Source organism: Lissotriton helveticus, chromosome 12 (genome assembly GCF_964261635.1).
Source record: "Lissotriton helveticus chromosome 12, aLisHel1.1, whole genome shotgun sequence".
NCBI classification, from domain to species: domain Eukaryota; kingdom Metazoa; phylum Chordata; class Amphibia; order Caudata; family Salamandridae; genus Lissotriton; species Lissotriton helveticus.
The window spans coordinates 706,140,609-706,162,942 of NC_136073.1; the positions used below are offsets into that span (position 1 = coordinate 706,140,609).

The 22,334-nt window shown below is 45.3% G+C and overlaps 1 protein-coding gene across 1 annotated transcript in view; it reads left to right on the top strand.

The window, feature by feature from the left end:
- Positions 1-20,441, top strand: part of LOC144798101 (maestro heat-like repeat-containing protein family member 2A) — a 60,320-nt gene extending 39,879 nt beyond the window's left edge. Inside the window, exon 15 of the mRNA XM_078668864.1 lies at positions 20,343-20,441. Coding sequence (XP_078524990.1) covers positions 20,343-20,441 — 99 coding nt within the window. The remainder of the gene's footprint in view (positions 1-20,342) is intronic.
- Positions 20,442-22,334: the final 1,893 nt, after the last annotated feature.

Consider the following 22,334-nt stretch of genomic DNA (forward strand, 5'->3'; position numbering starts at 1 on the left):
GAACACCGTAATAATAATAATGTATTTTTTCATTTATAGCTCATGTAACTGCATTTTTGTAGTTTCATAGCATTGCCGCACGTCTTGCAGATAATGTTTTTAACAACCCAGGCACAAATAGATATCACATAGGCCGAGGACTTTAAGTGGGCTGGGTCTTGCTGGTGCACCAGCAGTTCTAAAAAGCAAGTGCTGGGACGGGTCCTTAACGGGGTCTCCATTTTTGCCCGCTCCCTCCAGGCAGAAACCTCAGTTTTGTCTGATTCCTCTTTTTTGCTGGAATGTCTGCTCCGATCCCGCTGCTTAAGGAAAGTTCCTTGCTACAGGGAAGCATGGGTCTTTTACTGATTGATTGAAAAAGCTTTATTCGAGTTATACACTCATAAAAGCACAAACATACAATTTAAAATTCATACATTTTAAAATACATAATAATTAAAATTCATGTTTCAGACACATGAGATACATTTTAAACAATTGTGCAAGCTTTGACAAAAAGAGTTTTTAAAATAAATATAAAATTTAGTGCATATTGAAAGATAGAGCCCTCCTCCTAATGGACCATGCCCACCCCAAGTATTTTGCTGTTCCCAGCACTATAGGCATTTCGGTGGAGGTACAAATGATTCTCAACCCCTCAACACCACTTAATACCCCAAGGTTTCTGCAAACTGGGGCTAGCCATACTCTCCTAGAGTTTGCATAGGCCTCACACAGAAATAAGAAGTGTATAATGCTTTCATTTAGGGCACCACATACCGGGCAACACTAGCTATTAGTACTCCTCCATCTGCCCGTCAATGACGTCAATGGGAGAGAACCTGACCTTAGCTGAAAAAATAACTTCCTATCTATCGGGACAGTTATACTGTCCCAATACTGTTCTAGTACAGGTCTCGTTTTTATTTCCATAAATTTACCCCCCATTGTTTCTGCATGTGTACTCCTCCAGAGCTTTTGTTCTATATAATCCCAATATATGGCCTTAATGATGTTTTTGCTTGGGAATACTTCCCCATCCGGATTTTCCCAAAGGTTAGAGAGACCGAGCTCAGCAAGAACCACCCTGAGCGTCTTCAACCATGATATTTTGTGGAATATATCCGATTTAACTAGGGCTAAAAACCCATCGGCATAGTGTCGGATCTCTGGGGTCGTCCACGGTCGTCTCCAATAAAGGATAGGCCTTAATCGGGCGCGGTCACTAACCAGTCTCCTCCCTAGATCCAAGCCAAGTGGTATTAATGGTGTGCTCTGGGGGAGACTCGTTATTCCCCTCAAGAACCTATTCTCTGATATTTGTAGGGCGGGGAGCCTCTCGAAACCCCATACTTCTGCCCCATACAGGGCTGCACCCAGGGCTTTAGCATCATAGACCCTGAGGACCGGTTTTACAGGCCGAATTTTTGATTTCACTTGTTTTGCCCGGAGCGCCCCTGAAATCTGCTGGTGTCTCAGTACCGCCTTCTCAATATGTCGTGACCAACCTGGCTTGCTTGAAATCTCTACCCCTAAGTAAGTAAAAACATTTACTACCTCAAGCTCGATATTATTCAGAGATACCCTTGGTTGGGATCGGCGCCTTTGACCAAAAACCATCAACTTTGTTTTGCTAGCATTAACTTCGAGACCATGTTCCCCGCAAAACATATCAAATATATTCAGGGCGCGCTGGAGTCCTGCAGGGGTCTTGGATACAATAAGGGTATCGTCAGCGAACATCAGGATAGGGACCCTGATGCCCGCTAGCGATGGTGCATCCACACTTGCATCCAACATCCTATCCACAATACCATTGATGAACAGGGAGAAGAGCAGGGGTGCCATTGCACATCCCTGCCGTACACCCCGTCCAACAGGAAAATTAACGGTACATTCCCAATTACTCCCCCACTGGACTTTGGCGAAGTTGCTTTCGTGAAGACGCATTATGAGAGTAAGCAACTCGAGTGGGACCCCTATTTTTTTCAGGACTGCCCAAAGCTTACTCCTTGGCACCAGGTCGAAGGCAGCCCTCAAGTCTACAAATGCGACATAAAGGCTGCCCTCGGCCAGGAGTACAGTCCCCCACCGCAACATGGTAAATCGAAATATTTGGTCAACCGTGCTGGTTGCCCGCCTAAAGCCTGCCTGATAGGGGGAGAGGGCATTGTTCTCGTCTACCCAATCCATAAGTTTGTTGACCACCATCTTTCCAACCACTTTTTGGATAGTGGCAATCAAACTTATCGGCCTGTAATTGGCCGGGAGTGACCGATCGCCCTTCTTATATATTGGTATAATTATTGCCCCCTTCCATATTTCTTGGATTTCAGCCCCTTTGGCTAGAGCATTCCCCAGTGAGGTCACATACCTAGCCCACCGTACCTTGTCGTGCTTAAAAATATCTGAGGGAATCCCATCTAAGCCTGGTGCTTTCCCCCCTTGTAGGGTTGAAATTACCAGTTCTGCTTCTTTGTTTGAAAACAGGTTTCCCTTACAAAATACCACTGAAATCGGTTCTATTGCCACAATATCCCTGTTTTCTGCATACTGGGGTTTAAAATACTCAACCCATGATGCCACATTAATATTATTATCTGCGCTATTAGGGGTACCACCTCGTCCCCACTTCACAATTTGCCAAAAAAGTCTAGAATTTCTTGACCCAGAGGCTTCGAGCAACTCTTCCCAATATTCCTCCTCCCACTTTTTCTTGGCCTTGCGGATACTAACATTATAGTGTTTCCTAGCTACACTAATCAAACCCTTGTCTCTGCTTTTAAGTGCCCTACCCAATTCCAATCTGGATGACCTGCACTGTTTATTGAACCACCTCGCCATTTTAACTGGGGCTTTTCTATTTACCTTATTTAATCTGGTAAAATGTGGTTTTATAAGAGAAAAGAACGTATCGTGTATAGCTGTTATTAAAGAGGATCCAGGTGTTACAGGATTTATTATCTCCATGGCTGCAATTGCTTTATCCACCTCCAAGTCTATGTAGTCCATGGAAGCCACGTTTGCCAACACATTTGGCCATTTAACTCTTCGTGTATCGTTGGCCATAACCGGTACAACTTCGCTAGGCGGCTCTGGATTGTCAGGCGTGACCCTCCACCAGGAATGGGTGACACAAAGGGGATTATGATCACTTTCTAATCTACCCTTAATTTCCATATCACCCACCCCACACCATAAATTAAGGCTACAAATGACATAGTCTATTCTGCTTTTACTATGACCATTGTCAAATGTACAATTGCCTCCCTGGTCGCTCTTTGTCCTTCCATTGAGGGCCCTCAAGCCATATTCCAAACATAACGCATTCAATAGCAAGATATCTTTTGTCCACCGCTTAACTGGTACAAGATTCAGGTTTGGGACACCCCATTGGACGTCTTCTTCCTGCCCTAGTGGATGTTCAGTGTTTTCCAACGGCTCGAAGGTCCTATTAAAGTCGCCAGCCATAACCACTCTATTTCCCAGGGACTGCGATTCTAGGAAGGAGGATAGAGCCTTTAGGGTAGGGGAGTTCCCAGTACTCATACCCCTAGCATAGATATTGTATATGTCTATCACACTCCCCTTATCCGATGATATTCTAAGCAGTTGTATATCCTTGCAACCCAGGTCAAGCACTTTTATTTTGACTTGTAGAGTTTGCTTGATCCAAACTGTTAATCCTCCCATAGGTCTGCCCCTTGGGCCTCTACTCGCTGGTATACAAAAATTTAAATAGCCTGGGAGGAAAATTGGGTCGCAAGCCCATGTCTCCTGGAATAAACACATTTCAAACCCGTTGACAAAATCTATCCAATTTTGTGACAGCAATCTAGTACGCAGCCCTGCGATATTCCACGAAAGGAGCCTCCCCATGGTATTGCTATTACAGCTCCCCATATTGATAACTGGCATAGACGCGTGGTTGATCAAGCTCTCGCAGTTGCATTCCTCTTCCATAACAGTGTCCACACAATTACCAACCCTGCCCTCGGTGACACCCGTGTCTAATGAAAACCTTGATTCACCCACCATATTTCCCCTACATATCATGCTATCCCTTCTCACATTTCCATATTCCATATTGGTGGTCGCTCCATTTGGACTTGTTGTTACATCCCTTGTTATTGCCAGTGATTTCTCTGGGTTATTCTCTCTAGCCACAATGCCCACATTTACAATTGGATCTGCCGGTCTCCGTCAACATCCCCACCTCAAATTTCCCAACCCATCATGAGGATTGCATGGTTGTCCATAACAGACATTTAATTGTGAGATAGGAACATGGGAACGGTTCATCTCTGCCAAAGGAAAAAAACGGAATCTCCCTGGCTCGTTATTCCCACCAAGAAGAGCGTCCACTGGTCTTGGATAAAAAAAAGTGAGGTCCACAATACCAATCCCACCACTACTAGTACTCCAACCAGGTCTCGTGATCAGTCCTACCACCCTCGGGTCTTGGAAGTTAATTATGATACATTCACCCCCCAGTTGTTTCAGGGTACTGCCTATCCAGTTAACCCTTCTAACCCCGATGATCAATCCATCCACTTCCCCAGGTAGAGGTCTGTTAACCCTTAACCAATGCATGACCTTGTTTTTTAGCATTTCATAGGTTTCTCTTTGCCCTAGAAGTAGGGGAGGAACATTGGTAAGGATAGCCACATAGGGGTAGGAATCAGGGGTAAGTTGTATCGGGGGTATCCTAGTCGGAAGTTTTGTCGCATAGGGTATTGGTTGGCTTTGTTCCTGGACAACAGGACATGGTGGGGCAACATTCTTTGGTATCATGGGAGCCCTATTCCCCACTAATATATTACTTCCATCACTTGCAAGGCCACCTCTATTTGGCACTTTTGGAGCATGGGACTTATATGTTCCAACACTATTTTTACCTAGATTTTTATCATTGCTTGCCAAAGGACCATGGCTGGATGTCGAAGTACTTTGCAGGGATAAAGTATTAGTAATAACAGGGGTGGCATTCTTTGGCAAATCTTTTCTACCTTTGACTGCAGTGCTCTGGGGCTTGGTTTTCCCACAATTAGTATTAATTAGAGCAGTTGATTGGTCATTGGTAGTCTTACTACTTTGACCTTTTCCCTGGGAGCTACTCGCAATACTCGCAGTAGGAGGTTGTAAGACAACCGGCGGGGCACCCACATCTCGCTCAACTGATTGTTGGGTGTTCACATTTCCTCCCGTTTTAAGGCAAGACTTAATTAGAGATTTGGTGGAAAAGAAATTATCTAAGCTCGCCTGTTCTAGATGGTCCAATTGTTCCGCCAGCTTTTTAAGTCTATCCTCAAAGGGGTTCAAGAGGGACCTTATTAGTTTCTCCACTTCTAGAATAAATTGTGGCTTGGGTGTTGGTGTCCCAGGGGATGCTATGACAATGGGATCTGGGCCTGATGGTAATGGTACCCCAGGGGATACCATTGTTACGGGATCCAAGCCTAATGAAACAACTCCTCCCTCGCCCGCCGGTAGCCCAATAAGGTTATCCCCAGTAATATGTCGGCTCAGTTTCATATGTTTTTTTGGGGGTTTTAGAAACTGCCCTTTCTTTGCAATAACACCCTTTTCCTTTTTGTACAAGGTTTAGGTTTTATAGTATGTGCTAGAACACTGGGTTGAGTTGTAAGATGTTGCCCAGTGGGTGAGTTGGTTGGAACACCGGGGGACTTTTCAGGCAAAGTAGTGGTTACTATTTCTAAAGGGAAGGTATCCGATGGCTCATTTACTGGGAGTGAAAGATTTGAAATGTCGTGTACCGCAGGGAGCAAGATAGATGATAGGGGGGTTACCAATGAGGGGAAACTTTGGCTTTTGCGTTTTTCAAGAGGGGTTTTCAACAATTCTATGGACAACCTACGCCCTGCAAGTCTTTCTGCCAAGGAGATTTCCCTGTCGATGTCCAGGGGGCAGCCGTTTAAAATAGGTATCTAGGGGGCCCATAACAGCTGCTTCCGCTTCACCCACCAACGGCAGCAAAGTGGATGTATTTGTAGAGCAGGCCATGTAGATAACCCCTAGGCACCTCAATATATAACAACAAGTATAATTACTGTCGCAACTATAATAACTTGCTTACAGTACCAGTGCGGCAAATGTCAATGGGATGGCCCAGCCCGGCCTCCCTCGGCCCCGGACGGCCACAGACGGTCCCGCCCTTGTCCCGGGCTTCTCCCGGCGCGCTCCCGCTTAGCGGGAAATGTAATCAATTTTATACTTGGTGCAGCTAGCCAATTGGTGGAAGGACAGGGGGGTGTGTCCAGCGGGGAGAGCAGCCCAGGTGTGTTCAATGGGCGCGCAGGGGCTCCTGGACACTGGAGTCCCTGCCTACTCGCAGCCCCGCCGACACTCTGCCCTGCCTGCTCCTCCTCAACAGCAACAGCAGACCCACACTGACAGGCGCCTCCAAGCACAAGGCGCTGCGGGACCCACGAAGCGGGTCCGGCGAGGTTCAAAACGCTAGCAGCGCTTGCGGCACTCGGGAACAAGGAATCCTCTGGGATAAGGTCCGAAATCCGATTCCAATGGGGGTCCGAAATGCAGCAACCAGCTTGGCTCAGGGTAAGGGTTCCAGAGATTAGATGCGAGTGCCGGCTTTTTCAAACAATCAGGCGGGGGCGTGTCCAGCGGGGAGAGCAGCCCAGGTGTGTTCAATGGGCGCACAGGGGCTCCTGGACACTGGAGTCCCAGCCTACTCGCAGCCCCGCCGACACTCTGCCCTGCCTGCTCCTCCTCAACAGCAACAGCAGACCCACACTGACAGGCGCCTCCAAGCACACGGCGCTGCGGGACCCGCGAAGCGGGTCCGGCGAGGTTTAAAACGCTAGCAGCGCTTGCAGCACTCGGGAACAAGGAATCCTCTGGGATAAGGTCCGAAATCTGATTCCAATGGGGGTCCGAAATGCAGCAACCAGCTTGGCTCAGGGTAAGGGTTCCAGAGATTAGATGCGAGTGCCGGCTTTTTCAAACAATCAGGCGGGGGGCGTGTCCAGCGGTGAGAGCAGCCAGGTGTGTTCAATGGGCGCGCAGGGGCTCCTGGACACTGGAGTCCCTGCCTACTCGCAGCCCCGCCGACACTCTGCCCTGCCTGCTCCTCCTCAACAGCAACAGCAGACCCACACTGACAGGCGCCTCCAAGCACACGGCGCTGCGGGACCCGCGAAGCGGGTCCGGCGAGGTTCAAAGCGCTAGCAGCGCTTGTAGCACTCGGGAACAAGGAATCCTCTGGGATAAGGTCCGAAATCCGATTCCAATGGGGGCCGAAATGCAGCAACCAGCTTGGCTCAGGGTAAGGGGTCTTTTACCATTGCAACATACTCTGCAGAACAGCAATATAATACAGAGTACATTATTACAGTGTTCACTACAAATTACATTAACTGTCATTGTCCTCTACTAGGGAAGGTTTCTGCCCTTCATGTGCTTGTATACTTCTGCAACTAAGGGAACAAGGAATCCTCTGGGATAAGGTCCGAAATCCGATTCCAATGGGGGTCCGAAACGCAGCAACCAGCTTGGCTCAGGGTAAGGGTTCCAGAGATTAGATGCGAGTGCCGGCTTTTTCAAACAATCAGGCGGGGGGCGTGTCCAGCGGGGAGAGCAGCCCAGGTGTGTTCAATGGGCGCGCAGGGGCTCCTGGACACTGGAGTCCCTGCCTACTCGCAGCCCCGCCGACACTCTGCCCTGCCTGCTCCTCCTCAACAGCAACAGCAGACCCACACTGACAGGCGCCTCCAAGCACACGGCGCTGCGGGACCCGCGAAGCGGGTCCGGCGAGGTTTAAAACGCTAGCAGCGCTTGCAGCACTCGGGAACAAGGAATCCTCTGGGATAAGGTCGAAATCTGATTCCAATGGGGGTCCGAAATGCAGCAACCAGCTTGGCTCAGGGTAAGGGTTCCAGAGATTAGATGCGAGTGCCGGCTTTTTCAAACAATCAGGCGGGGGGCGTGTCCAGCGGGGAGAGCAGCCAGGTGTGTTCAATGGGCGCGCAGGGGCTCCTGGACACTGGAGTCCCTGCCTACTCGCAGCCCCGCCGACACTCTGCCCTGCCTGCTCCTCCTCAACAGCAACAGCAGACCCACACTGACAGGCGCCTCCAAGCACACGGCGTTGCGGGACCCGCGAAGCGGGTCCGGCGAGGTTCAAAACGCTAGCAGCGCTTGTAGCACTCGGGAACAAGGAATCCTCTGGGATAAGGTCCAAAATCCGATTCCAATGGGGGTCCGAAATGCAGCAACCAGCTTGGCTCAGGGTAAGGGGTCTTTTACCATTGCAACATACTCTGCAGAACAGCAATATAATACAGAGTACATTATTACAGTGTTCACTACAAATTACATTAACTGTCATTGTCCTCTACTAGGGAAGGTTTCTGCCCTTCATGTGCTTGTATACTTCTGCAACTAAGGCAACGATTATGCTTACATGATGTTGTTGCACAAAAGGACATATGACTTGCCAGGCCACACAAAGATCAGGTTATGCTTTTTTCTTTCTTTTTTTTCTGGCAGTTTATATAGTGTAAACTTGGCCCTAGGGCACTAAAGGTTTACATGTAAACCATATATTTTTACATGACAACTGTTCTGCAGGAAGAAATGCTTTGAGTGTGTAATCGAGGTATTGAAGCATATCTTTTGTGAAACACCAAGTCTGTTAAAAATAAGTTGTGCAGGAAAAAAAGTTTTGAGAGAAAGGCAAGGGCTTTACTTGGATATCCTGCGTTAAACTCAGGAAAAACAGAAGATGGCCTATTTAAACTAACCTTTTCAAATCCTCCCTTTGATAACCAGCCCCCAGTGAGAGAGAAAAGACTTAAAAGGAAACAAATTATTTGAAAACGGCATGGAAATGTTCACCCTCAGATATAGCCAATGGAAATACACACCATTGACAAAGCTGACAACCTGGGCTTGTTGTATCAGCCTTGTAACTTGCTGTATTATCTATCTGGGTGCAATGACAGCAGCTCCAAACTACTATTGGGGAGGCACACTATATAGAAGCACATATTATTAGCTTACATGTTTTAAGCCACATCCGTAATCTTCTTGCCATACCCCTTTGAGGGACCCACCAGTTTTTTCATAACACTTGAAGCCCTGCATAGACCTTTTGTCGTAGGCCAGGGTTTATTTAATGAAGCATGCTACAAATAGAAACTTGCTACATTTTTTTTTTCTTTCTGAGCATGATGAGCTGCCAACTGTGGTAGACTTTTATGTTTATGGTAATTCAGCATTAGTCGTATCATGTTGGAAATTTGTATAACACGCCCTGGCAGCCGGGGCTGCCGCAAATTGCTGGAATCTTTGTTTCAATTCTTTTGAGGCTAGTCTTGTTCATTATTCTATGATTCTAACTCCTGTGGCCTTGCACCCCTCACACTGCAGTGGAATTGAAAGTGTGAGCATTTAATTGTCCCTTTCCACCGCCCACCCGGGACCTGCAGGTAGGGCCTTTTCCTGCAAAGTGTGGCCCGCACTGAAGTGGTCTCCCACTCCGTGCACTGCCTGGTCAATAAAACATGAACATTGCCTATTTTTCTCAGAAAGTAAATGTAGGTCAAACGGTTAGTATGTGTGTGGAAATGAGTGGCAAACTGTAAGGTACTACACAATAAACATTTTGGTAACTGTCAAAGTCATTTTACACTCATTATCTGATCCAATGAAACCTGTTACATATGTTTCTGTTATTATATTGATTATACCGTAATTGCATGTACATGTGATTTTTCTAGGATTACGTTCGTCGGCATTCTTCCAAGGGCAGGATGACATATTAAACATTTAGTGACACCCATATTTTCTGCATCTACAAATCTGTCAACTGCCCCCACACCGTGGTCAAAACACACACAGCCATTTTGTTTGTCGGGAATGCTGCTACCACAAATTCATAAACTACAATGTCTGCTTGCTCATTCAATCTTGCTCTCTGTCTCACTCTGAGAACACAGAAGAGAACACATATGCGCTTGTGCAGGCAAAGTATTGCAGCACTATTTGGTATCTCTCTGATGGTAAACCACGCAGCTGGATAAAGTCATGTTTTTTACACCTCAGCTCTAGACGGAGCATATGGGCTGTCTCAAACCGAGACATGCTGCATCCACTGGATGGGCTTTAGCCTGCCCATGAGCTTCCCATTTGCTGTCACTATCATCACTCTTCAGTTATATCCACATATTCCAGAGCACATCATGCCACATATTTCCTCTACACAGCTTCACACCATGCCATACAATTCCACAACAAACAATTCCAATCTAACACATCACTCACTCCCTTGCACTATCATCAACCCTGTCATCACTTCCCTACACACCCACTGCCTCTCTCATCTCTCCCTCAGATTCCCAGTACCCCCTCTCATCTTACAATCCCGCTGATCTCTCCCATCCCTCCCTCACGCTCCCTGTCTTCTCTCTATACTGCCTGCTCACATCCGCTACCTTCCTGTACCTCCTCACGCTCTTCACTGGTCCACCTCTCGCTTTCCCCCCTATTATTGGTGCCCCTTCCACTTGTACCTCTATCTCTCTCTCTCTTACTCTCTCTCACTGCTCTCTCTCGCTCTCTCATGCACTCTTCACGCCTCTCTCATACAGTTCACTTGAGTTCTCAAGCACAGTTTCCATACCATGCCTTTTCACAAATTTCTGTCCCTCAAACCCACACTCTCCTCTTATTCTTTAAGTGTTTTACTTTCATGCATACATATTTGCCCCCACTTTATGCATCTATGGCCTCCTCTCCCCTTCTTTCTCACATACACTTTCTGCTCCTCTATCTAAAATTTCTGTCCCTCAAACCCACACTCTCCTCTTATTCTTCAGGTGTTTTCCGCATACACATGTGCTCCCTTTTATGCATCTGTGGTCTGCTCTACCCTTCTTTCTCACATACTCTTTCTGCTCTTCTATCTCAACTTCAATCACCATTTCCTGCACAAACTACCTATCCCTCTCTATCATCCATTTCTATCTATTTTGTGCAGCTCTCACCCCTATCTATTCACAATGCACCGCAATTCCACTACACAAATACACCACACACTTCTACCCCACACAATTTCAAAACTAACAACTTGAATACAACCAACATAATTCCACTGGACACCACATACATCCACTACACTCCAAACCAAAAAACATGAGTAAAAGACACTGTCATTTACGTCTATAGCTCTAACCCGTGCAAATTTGAGACCTATTCTAAAAGCATGCAAGCTAATATATGTGAAGGTCTCTGCTCATTGGCTGGGGGTATGACAATGGTGATTAAGATGATCAGTGGCTAACAAAAGCAAGACAATGAAAGGCTCAGATTAGATGAATAGTTTAGAGGAATGCAACAGCACCAAAAAAGGGGGGAGAAAGGTGTCTTAGAATATGTCAGTCACAACAGCAGTCCCAGCTCTAGCTAGTTACTCTAACACTTTACACTGGTATTGCATGTATGTATGCATAGATATTTCTATAATCTGAACTTCAGAAATATTGGAGTGTTGATAGATGGGCCAGCCCATCAAATAATGAACTCCATTTGGGCAGGGCAGTGGAAGCATGTACTCCACTGACCTGGTAGCCATACAGCTCACCGTATTGAGGGATTTCTGACAGCCTGAAAATCCCATGATAGGTTGTAGGACTTCAGTCAATGATATAATAATAATATTAAAAGTTGGGGAAAAGTCCAGCTGGCGCAACTGCAGGGTCAGCTTTGACAGCGAAGTGAACAGATTGGTTGAGTTTCATTGCTGCAATTTCACCCTGGTTCAAGAGCAGTTATTGCGCAAGAGGAAATTCTTATTGAATTTTCCTGTAGCTGGATAGTAATTTCTTTATTTTTTGAAAATTCTTTTTATTGAGTTTTCAACACATTTAAGATCACACTACTGTATCACTGCATAGCACTCCATCCCATGCCCCCTTGCACAACATCCCATTTAGTTCTGGAATACCATGAAGTAGAAGTCAGTTAAGTCTGCTGCTACCAATCCGGTTCACTATAGATGGATATGTGCCATGGACAACTGTGCACTTTCCACCAAGAACTTCCTATGGGTGGCCAGCTCTGGGTGTTTTGTGCTGTACTTTCCACTGCCTCCAGATTCTATCATACTTTTGTGGTTACCCTCTGGATCTGTACACTGCTTCCGCAGCAAAAGAGCAATTATACCATCCCTCTTGGCTACTTTGAGATTGTGGGGGGCCTGCATCTCCAATGGCCTGCTTTGTGACGTTTAGCAAAACACAACTGGTCCCAATCATCAGTTTTTGTCCCCTTACCCATCCCATCCCAGAAATACTTCCATGATAGCCAACATGGGATTGTGTTCTATCAGAAATCGGCATACCCTTTGTAGGTTAGGGTATAGCAGGATCCAATACACCTGAATCACCTGGCATTTCCATACCACATGCATGAAGGAGCTTCTGGCCTGTCCATAACGAAAATATTCAGGGCAGCTGTCCCTCCCCATCCTTCATAGCCTCTCAGGGGTTTAATATATTCTTTAACCTGGTCTAACCTCAGGTGAGGCAATATTACCCATTTTCGGCTGCCATTGTTTGCCTTAATCCATTTGTCATCATCCAAGGGCTTCAGGTCTGACTCGTATCTTTCCTGCAATTTGTTTAGCCGGTCTGGGACATTTAGCACCAGAATTCTGTATAAGCAAGATCTGCCTTTCCTACCAATAGCTAACATCATGAGTCAGATTTCTAATGGACTGTACTCTTGTGAACACTGTTATGTGGCCCGTGTGCCTAACCAGTGCATGTCCGCACAGTAGGTAAACAAACCACTTTAGCTTCAAGTTGGTCGTAGAACATCATATGGCCAGATGTCTCCCTATTTACAGATCCCAAACTTATCTCAGTACCCTGCAGCCTTACCGTTTCCTTTGGGCATGTACCCATGCACAACAGCTTCTTCCTAGTAGGTAACCTCCAGTTAATCAATGGAATGGCTGGAACAGCTAAAATGGCTGGAATAGTGGGCAGGAGAAACTCCCCATACAGCCAAAACCCTGGTGCTTACCCGGTAAAAGGAGTCTGCTTAAGTTTCGTGGCTGGGTCTCCCCGATCCCCCCGGTCCCCAAAGATCCAGTCATTAACCGCCAGCAGCTGAGCTGAGCTGCCCAGTATTATAGTCTGATGTCTACTGCCCCTAGTCCGCCATCACAAAGGATTGAATGCACTCCTTATGAGAGATTCATGACACCGGTCCTCCCTACTTGTAGCTATTGATGTTGAACTGTAGGGTTGTAAATCAATGGGTAAGGATTTTCTGGAGCTAGTGTGGCAAAACATACAACAGCTGTGGCAATGCCACCATTTTGAAGAGGGCTATACAACCTCATCATGGAAGGAAGCAACAGTGGTCTCAATCTTTAAAGAAAGGTGCAAAACGTGACCTGGCATGCCAAAGGCCCATTTAGTTGATAGATGCCACAGATAAGGTTTTGGGCAGAGTCCTCCTTGCACGCTTGAAAGATTGGGCATCAGAAAATTGGATTCTGTCCAATACTCAATATGGTTTTAGGAGAGGGCGGGGTACAACTGAACAATATCTTAATTCATCTTTAATCATTAATACGCACAGAAGGTCCTTGAAGAGTTCTATCCATCTGGCCTTCATGGACCTATCTGGTGCTTTTGACACTGTCAACCGAGATAAATTATGGGCTATGTTGGAAGGTATGGGTGTGGAAAAAGCGTTAGTAACCCTACTCCCCAGTCATCACTCCGGTACCACAGTCATAGTAAGATATGGCCGTAAAGGGGAAAAAACACATACTTAGATGCCTGTCAGGTTTTAGAACATTACACAGAAAAGGTCAGTAACTTCTCATAATTGGGCAATCTTTTTGCAAACTGTTGAGATGGGAACCTCTTTTAACCATAAGAGCACAGCAGACAAGTAGCGTGATGGATGCACTATTCCGTTTTGCTTCTAAATTGGGGACAACTTTTTGTCTTTATTGCATTGTCCCTAGGGAGCTGGGGGTCTTGTCCTTTTTCCTGTTTGAAAATTAATAAAAGATTTAAACCATACATTGGGACACAAGCCTGTGAAGGAACTAATTACCCTTTATGGCCAAATGTCTCTCTATTGCCAGGTATGGAGCTGGGGTTTGGGGCTACGCTAAAAACCAACAGTTTGTAGGAATCGAAAATAAATTCATGAAAAGATTACTGATGCTCCCAAAAAGTGTTCCTACCTCTTTTGCCATACAGAACTTAACTAGAATTTATGGAAGACTCTTTACTTCTAACGCTCTTTATCTGGGCCTGCCTGAATACCTCCTCCAACGCCTGCAGATCACCCAGAACGCTGCTGCGCGTGCCATCTTTGGCCTTCATCGTCGGACTAGTGCCTCTCATCTTCTTGCATCCCTTCACTGGCTCCCGGTGCGGAAGAGGATACTGTTTAAGACTATGACTCTTGCCCACAAGGCCTTATATGGCACTGGTGCCAAGTATCTTCAGAGGAGGCTGGACTTTTATCGACCGGCACGCTCCCTTAGGTCAGAAACTTTGGCCTTGGCTCGGGTTCCACGTATCAAAAAGGCTCGGCTAGGCGGCCGGTCTTTTAGCTTTCTCGCTCCTAAGCTTTGGAACTCATTGCCGTTGTCTCTGCGGAGCACCTCTAATTTGCTTATTTTCAGGAAAAACTTGAAAACTTGGCTATTTGCCGGATAATTCTCCCCTCTGTGGCCCCTTTTTTTTGTTACTGTTATGTTTTCTGCCCCCCTTTTGGTTTGGAGCTCAAAGCGCCGGGACACTCCTTTGGAGTAGCCGTTGCGCTATATAAGCCCTAATTTAACATAACAATTTAACAGGCCAAGATAGGGACCTCTGAGGATTTAATATTCTCATGTGATGTTAATAAAGATTCCCAAAAATAAGACAATGTTTTAAAGATTCCATGGTTTTAATATTTAGAGAGGATTTACCATGAGATTGGTCTGGAATACTTTATTGAAAACCCTGAATGAATTCCCCTAAATGCCAAAGGAGTTTTCAAGGAGGCATACTGTTCCAGGGGCAATAGGCTTATTAGTTACCAACATGACAATATTGGAGTCCCCTGTTTGCTTCCTGCCCCTGCACAATGTTATCTATTTATTTCTACTAAGTTCCAGTTCTGATTTTATCTAACCAGGTTCTGTTTATGCACTGTGCACTTTGTTGCCGGCATTTCCTCGCCAAGGAGGGTGGTCAAACAAGGTTATGCTCTGCCCATGTGATAATGTCTCAGTTTAAAGAACTATGGACTTTGTATTATTTTGCACATTGCATAAATCAGAGAGAACTAGATTTCTGCTCCCATTACTAAGAAATACTCACTCTTGCTCGTATTGATGGTTTTAACTTCTTACCGTCTTTGGCTACGGCTGAAATCTGTATTGCAGTGGCTAACTACATAAGAGACTCCATTGCGATCAGATAGCCTTAGGAGTAAAATCTGTACGGAGATTTTCCCTTTTTATGATGAATTGTGTATGTATTGTATTTTAATCATATTAATTTGTAAATCTTTTCATGGTTCTCTGAGCTAAAATAAAGTTATTCTTGACTTGACTGGCTCTATACTCCATCTTGATCGGGGGGAGATCTATCTTACCATATTTCCCTTAATTTTGCGTGTCAACGGGGTCATATTCCTGTCCCAGGTTTCCTATGGGTCTCATGTGTTAGAAATTGGGTTTCTGGTTGCCAAAAGAATGCAGCCTGTCCAAGCAGAAGCGGTAATCCTAGTCAGGGTAAGCTCGATCCACACTAAAAGATAACCTCACCCTCTGGTAGCTTGGCACAGAGCAGTGAGGGTTATATAAAGAGGCAACGTGTAAAGTGTTTGTGCATCACACAAACACACAGCAACAGAAAGAATACCCCAAAAAAGACTCCATACAGGTTTAGAAATACTAACACTATTATAAACAAAACAAGACCAAAATGACAAAAATCCAATGTATAGAAGTTGAGATATTAAATGTTAAAGGAATACATGCAGTAAAGTGCTTAGAAGCAAGTAGCATTAAAAAAGTTACTTTACATCGTGCTGGACCGGGTCAAAGTCAACGTTCAGGCTGACCGCGTGGAAGGGCAGGCCAGCTACAGGACCCATGCAGGACCAAGTGATCAAAGTACCTTTCCTGGTCACAAACAGTGAGATGGGTCGATCTGTCCCACGTAGTGATGACGATGTGTTAGTTTGGAAGATGGGTGCTTGAGTCGAGAGGTGTTGAGTGATGTGCCTCACCAGATTCTGCCACACAGTCGAGGGGATGCCTCGATCTCACCAAACTGATGTGGCGGAGATGCACTGTCCGATGCATTAATCTCTAGAGGCAAAGTGCTGGTTCAAATGTGATGTGGCAATTAAACTCCAGCAACAGTGTTGATCGCCGGTTCTATTACACACAGACAGGAGATGCGCCAAATTCCATGTTGCAAGTATCTGGGCCACTTCCAGTAAGCTTCAAACAACAAAAGAGTGTAAATCAACAAATGTATAGAAGCACAAAAGGAGAGAAGATGAGTATGCAAGTCTTATTAGATTTGTATAGGAAGCCCTCACTCACCACCCTGGTTGGTGACATGCTTCATCATCGGGCCCACCGGGAGAAGCCGAATGCCTCCCCGGTGTGTTACAACGCCAGGATTACTGTGGAGCTGGTTAGTTGTGAAGATTATGTAAATGTGAAAAGGGTTTAAAAATGTCCAGATTGTGTCTCACATAAAAACTTTATTCTGTGGCCAATCTGACATATTAAAAGCAATGGGTTTAGGAAACTACCAAGTTAATTGTTTGGCTATTTCCACTTAAAGTGGGGTCAACATGTTTCTGCCCTTGATGTGTGATTTACTGGGCATTCGTCAGGACCATGGGGAGTATGGGCACGCTAAGGCCCACCCTGACCAGAGGACGTGAAAGTTAAAAATCAGTGCAAAATGAACAAACCAACAAGTTGTGGGAAAATTAACTCATAATCAGAGGAACCTGTATAGTTTGAAAAATAAAAGATCCACTCCCCATAGGTCTCGGGAGGGTGGTGGAGGCGAAAATGGCACACTGCCCGCAACGCCTGGCACCCGTTCGATACCTGCGTGTAGCCTCTAACCGGACCACTTCCAGTAAGTTCAGGCACAGGAGCAGGGGTAAGGACTTTGATATCCCTGAGTCTCAAGCAACAGGAGTCAAGCCACAAGCACCTGGAGATCACTTGGCGGTAAGGCAGAGTCAAGCTCTCCTTCAGCAGAGTCCGAGAGCAGCAGACAGCAGGGCAACGCTAGATAGAAGCAGGCCTTTCAAGCTTGTAGTCTAAAAATGAGTCATTTGAGCACCACAACATTCCTCCTGATAGATTCAGATCAAGATCTATAAGTGTCTGATTTTCGGGGTGGGGGTTAAAGACCCAGTACTTATACCCAAAAGTGCCTTTGATGTGAGGGTGTGACTTCAAATCAGCCCTCTGAAGTGCATAGGTTCTCCTTTCAACTCAGTCCTGTCCATCAGGGATAATCTGTCCTTTTTGTGAGGACAGGACACTGCCTATTCAAGTGACGTGTTAGACCCTCCCTTCCACCCCGCCCAAGCAAGGCCATCAGAATGCAGATATATTTAGATGGGTACACAGATCCATCTATACTTTATGTGTTGTGGTGGTCTTGCTTGAATGCACAAAGTGTAGCTGTCACCCACCCCAGACGTATATTAGAGACGGGCTGTCACGCACAAAAAGCAGTAAGTGCAATGTCTACTTTCTAATAGTGCTGTAAATAAATAGAGCCTAAAAAGGGCCTGTTTGACTAGGGCCTGTGCAATGGGTCTTGCATGAGACGTTGTTTGTGATCTAACTCAACCCTAAAGTACCCAACTTTTCCCCCAACAACCCTCTAATCAACACTTCTAAAGAGGAAGCATCTGCCGCCCCAAAAACAAGAATAGGAACAACATACAATACAACATAGTATAGTAAAATAAAGTAATCACCATAGTCTTGTGTAGCAGGGAGTGATTTGCCCCAAGACAGACCCTCTTTACAGATGCAATGTGTCTCTTCTTTGTCTGTGAATGAGAATAAACTTGTAGCTCTACATGGAAGAAAGGAAGGAAAGGGACCAAACTCTATACCACTGAATAACATCTCATCATCCACTGGTAGCGTCCCCTCCCCAATGATCACCAGAGCTCTCTGAGGAGGATGCCCTATGTCTGTCCTCCAGTTGTGACCACAGTTGGCCTCCTATCAGTCTGCTGAGTTTCCTCCTAGAGTGGGATGGTTGACCTCCTTCGGCCTCCCAAATTGTCATTGGTTCCTTAGTTGATATGGGCAGTTATTTCGGTATACAACCTTTACCACGCATTTTTTACCACGCACTACCATTACAACGCGGTTTTGACCACGCATACCATTACAACGCATTGCGCTGGGGGGCGCTCTAGGATAGGGAATAGGTTAATTTACTATCCAATAACCTTCCCTAGTGTCCACGGGGACTGGAGTTGGAATAGTAAATTAAACTATTCACTATCCAGCACCCCAAAGCGCTATGCGTTGTAATGGTATGCGTGGTAAAAACCGCGTTGTAATGGTATGCGTGGTAAAAGTATGCGTTGTAACGTCATACATCCGTTATTTCCTCTCCGCCGCTCAGTCCCAGAGCTCTTCCGGACTCTTAAACAAAATGGTTCTCCACTGATACATTACTTTCAGTTTGGCAGGGTACATCAGCATGTATTGAATGTCCTTAGCCCTAACTTTTCACTTAACCTCTAAGAAAGATATAAGAAGGGGCAGCACTTTACCTGCATAATCGGGGGAGAGCATAACCATAGAGTTGGTGCAATGGACGTTGTTGTGCCTGCCGCAGGATATAGTCTGTCCATAAGGTACAGTATACTGATGGTAATGCCTCTAGGCGGTCTCCCTGGCTGTGGCCTTAGGGCCAATGCCCTGTGCACCCTTTCCAGAATGAAGTAGGAGGATAGCTCACAATCCATGATGCTGGTTCTGAAGTATTCTCTGGGGAATTTCTCTCATGTTGCCCACCCCCTCTTTTCTACTCTGGGCCACCAAATCAGCTCGGCTGTCACAAGCCCATGAGCGGGCTTAAAATGAAAGGTGGTCCCTACCACTCCCCTCCCATGTGGCTGTATCCTCTCCCTAGCGAGTCAAGAGTCAATGCAGAGGTAGAGGTAAGTCGCTGCAGTGAGATTGCAGCTCCAGGTGGTGTCTGTTGGCGCTATGTCCATCTCCCGGCAGGTCGTTGTTTGCCTAATAAGTTTCTCTCATCCCCGACTCCCTACATGGGCTTAGGTTGGCCAAAGGGGACAAGTGTAGTGGGCACTACATGGATGTATGCATCCAAGAAAAGGTGGCCCTATAGTTGGCTCAACCAGGCTGCAGTTTCAGTTCTAGCCACGTGTGGTGACCAGTCCATCTCCTCCACTCTAAGGTGCCCGTTACATTGTTACAGGCCACCACCTGGAAGTGAAAGCAGCAATGTGCCACACCTCAGCCACGCGCCTGTCTTCTCTCACGCTCCTGGAGTCGATGCAGAGAGGGTTTGCCACTGTGGGTTCACAGCTCCAGGTGGTGTTTGCCTCTGGCAGGCCCATCTACAGGTAGGCCGTATGCACACCCAGGCCGTCGATTGCAGAAATTGGCTCTCTCATCCAGGGCTCCCTGGATAGGTTCGGGTGGGCCAAAGGGGGTGATTATAGGGCCACTGCACTGGTGCCTGCAACTGAAAATAGGTCACCTGAAGTTCGGATTCAGCAAGGTTCTAGGAGCTGGCATGTAGCTCGCTCAAAATGCGGCTACCATCTTAGGCTGCTTGGCCGCGTCCCCCAGTAATTTCTTTCTTGATTTCTTTACAATGTAGTGGAGGTGAGTGATCTGTCAATGGTAGGTGAGCCCTTTGGGAGCCAGGATGGTATTTATCAGATAAGGTAGAAACTGTATTGTTTAGAAAGAGCCATACAAGATTTCATAGGTAAAGAGCAGAGTGAGCACTTATGGTAGCAGCACACGTATACACTGCTAAATCACTATTATTCACTGTTACTGCATCTTTGATCCATTACTCACAAAAGCAATATTTCACTCACACATTTGTTCTGCTTTTAGGTGATGAGTACAAGGTGCTAAGGATGTGAAATGCCAAAATAGGAGTGAACATAGTATGCTGTTTCTTGTACATATGTTTTTTATTTGCTTGAGGTGTGCAGCCTTTCATGACTTTCATCTTCAAGACTCATGACAGTCTACATTTGTTTACAACGGTCTTGGTAATGCTGATCTTTTTTTATTATATTTTCAGGATCCAGACAATCTGCTTGAAGAAGTACCACCACCAGAATACAGGGATGACTTCCACATCCCCAACTTTTCACCTGAGAAACATGTGAGTTTTCTTTAAAATACAATACCATCATGTTCATGTGCCTTCTCTCTCAAATTCTGTTTCTTCCATACCATCTTCACAAACAAAGTACATCCACATGATATCACACAAATAACTTCCCATGGAAACTATACTCCATTTTCAGAAACACAAGGAATTCTTTACGTTATTAACAAGGAGTGAATGGTGTAGCAACTCAATCCGTCTCTCATCCACTGGTTCCCTTAGAGAGCTAGAGCTGATTTCTTAACTTCAAAGCTGGTTTTAGTGTACAGTGTAAATGTACAGAGGTGGAATTTATCTCCTGAAGGAAAAAGAGATTATTTAAAACAATGACCCTTCTGACTACTAGACTAACCTCTTCTGTGAAACAAAATACACTGGGGTTGATCCAATTTGTGGGCGAGCAAGGATCTATGGGCTAAAAATTCCCTTTCACAATAGGAGCAAATTTAGCTTTTTCTATCCTCACTTCTAGACTAGACAAAGAATTGGCTGGCCTTGGCTTTAATCAATGGAGAAAAAAGCTCCTATTCCTTGGGGTCAACCACTTACTGGCAATGCCCACAATATGCGTTTTTTGAGAAAAATAAGTCAACTGTTATACATGTTGTCATGTCTAAATAGCCTTCTTGTTTCCATTCTCTCTATCTACCAGCTTGAGGACATGATCAAAATGATGAAAAGCACTCTCAGGTTGTGCGAGTTCATACTTTCTAAGTAGGCTGAGGTAAGATTTTGATGCTGTTTTCCTGTCAATGTGAGTGAGAGTGTGAGTACTATCAGACTAAAAGGATCAGACAACAAACCATCACTTATCGATGGGGGTCACTGGAATGTAATGTAAATGTAGGGTGGATTTGTAGAGAGCTGCTTGTCACCCGTGAGGGTCTCCAGGCACTTCTTCCATACAATAATGGGTTTACTATACTTGCCAAACAATCCACCCTATGCTACATAGTTTACAGTTTTTTTTACAAATAAATGTTTTGCTAGTTTAGAAGGATCAAAAATTACACATGGTGTTGCTCTGTGGCAAACGTTAACTACTCACCTGAATTTATCACCCATGTGGTATACTGGTACTAGAGAGGCAAAACATTTTGCGAGAACAGCATTAATATTTTATAAAACAGCAAAATAGTATTGTCACAGAATGTACTACATTATGCTGCATAATTTGCACTGTGTTCCATAATTTGGCCTTCCTATGTGTCTCATGAATAACAATATTGTGGGACACTAATGTCATTGATAAAAAAATCAAGAGACAAAATATCAAAATGTAAGTATGTAAAGATTTTCTGTACCTAATTCAACATATGTGTACCAAAATACATATACATATATCTTTATTTATTTGGAGTTAAGAATGGCAAATGTATATGTCCCTTTGTGCATTTACCCTTTAATATTTTGTCCCTCGATATTTTGTCCACAGTATTACTGTGCCACGATATTCTTGTACTAGACGTTTAAGAGTTCAATCGGCCCTTCTTAGTCTCATAATTCCAGAGCCACTTATAATATAAGGCCTTTGGTTACTGTTTTAAATTACATTACAGTTATGAGGGTTGAAAAGGAACAAAATACATAGGTTTTCAAGAGCCTAGTGAAATATGTAACCAACAATGGAACTAGCGAGACTGAGCGATCACATCCCATTGGTGCTGAAGGAGGAGAGATTTCGGGGTAGGGTTGTCCAAAGCACTCATCATCATAAAAGAAACACCTCTATTTTTGGGAAGATTGGGTGTAAAACCTTTTAGAAGAGAACTACTTTACCAATTCAGAGATTCATCATGTGAGAATAGAGCCACCAAGAGCTTGGCTGTAATTCCTCTATGGATGCTTTGTGATTGCACAGAAGAGCAAAATAATTCTGCAAATTTGGTACAGATGCGAAAG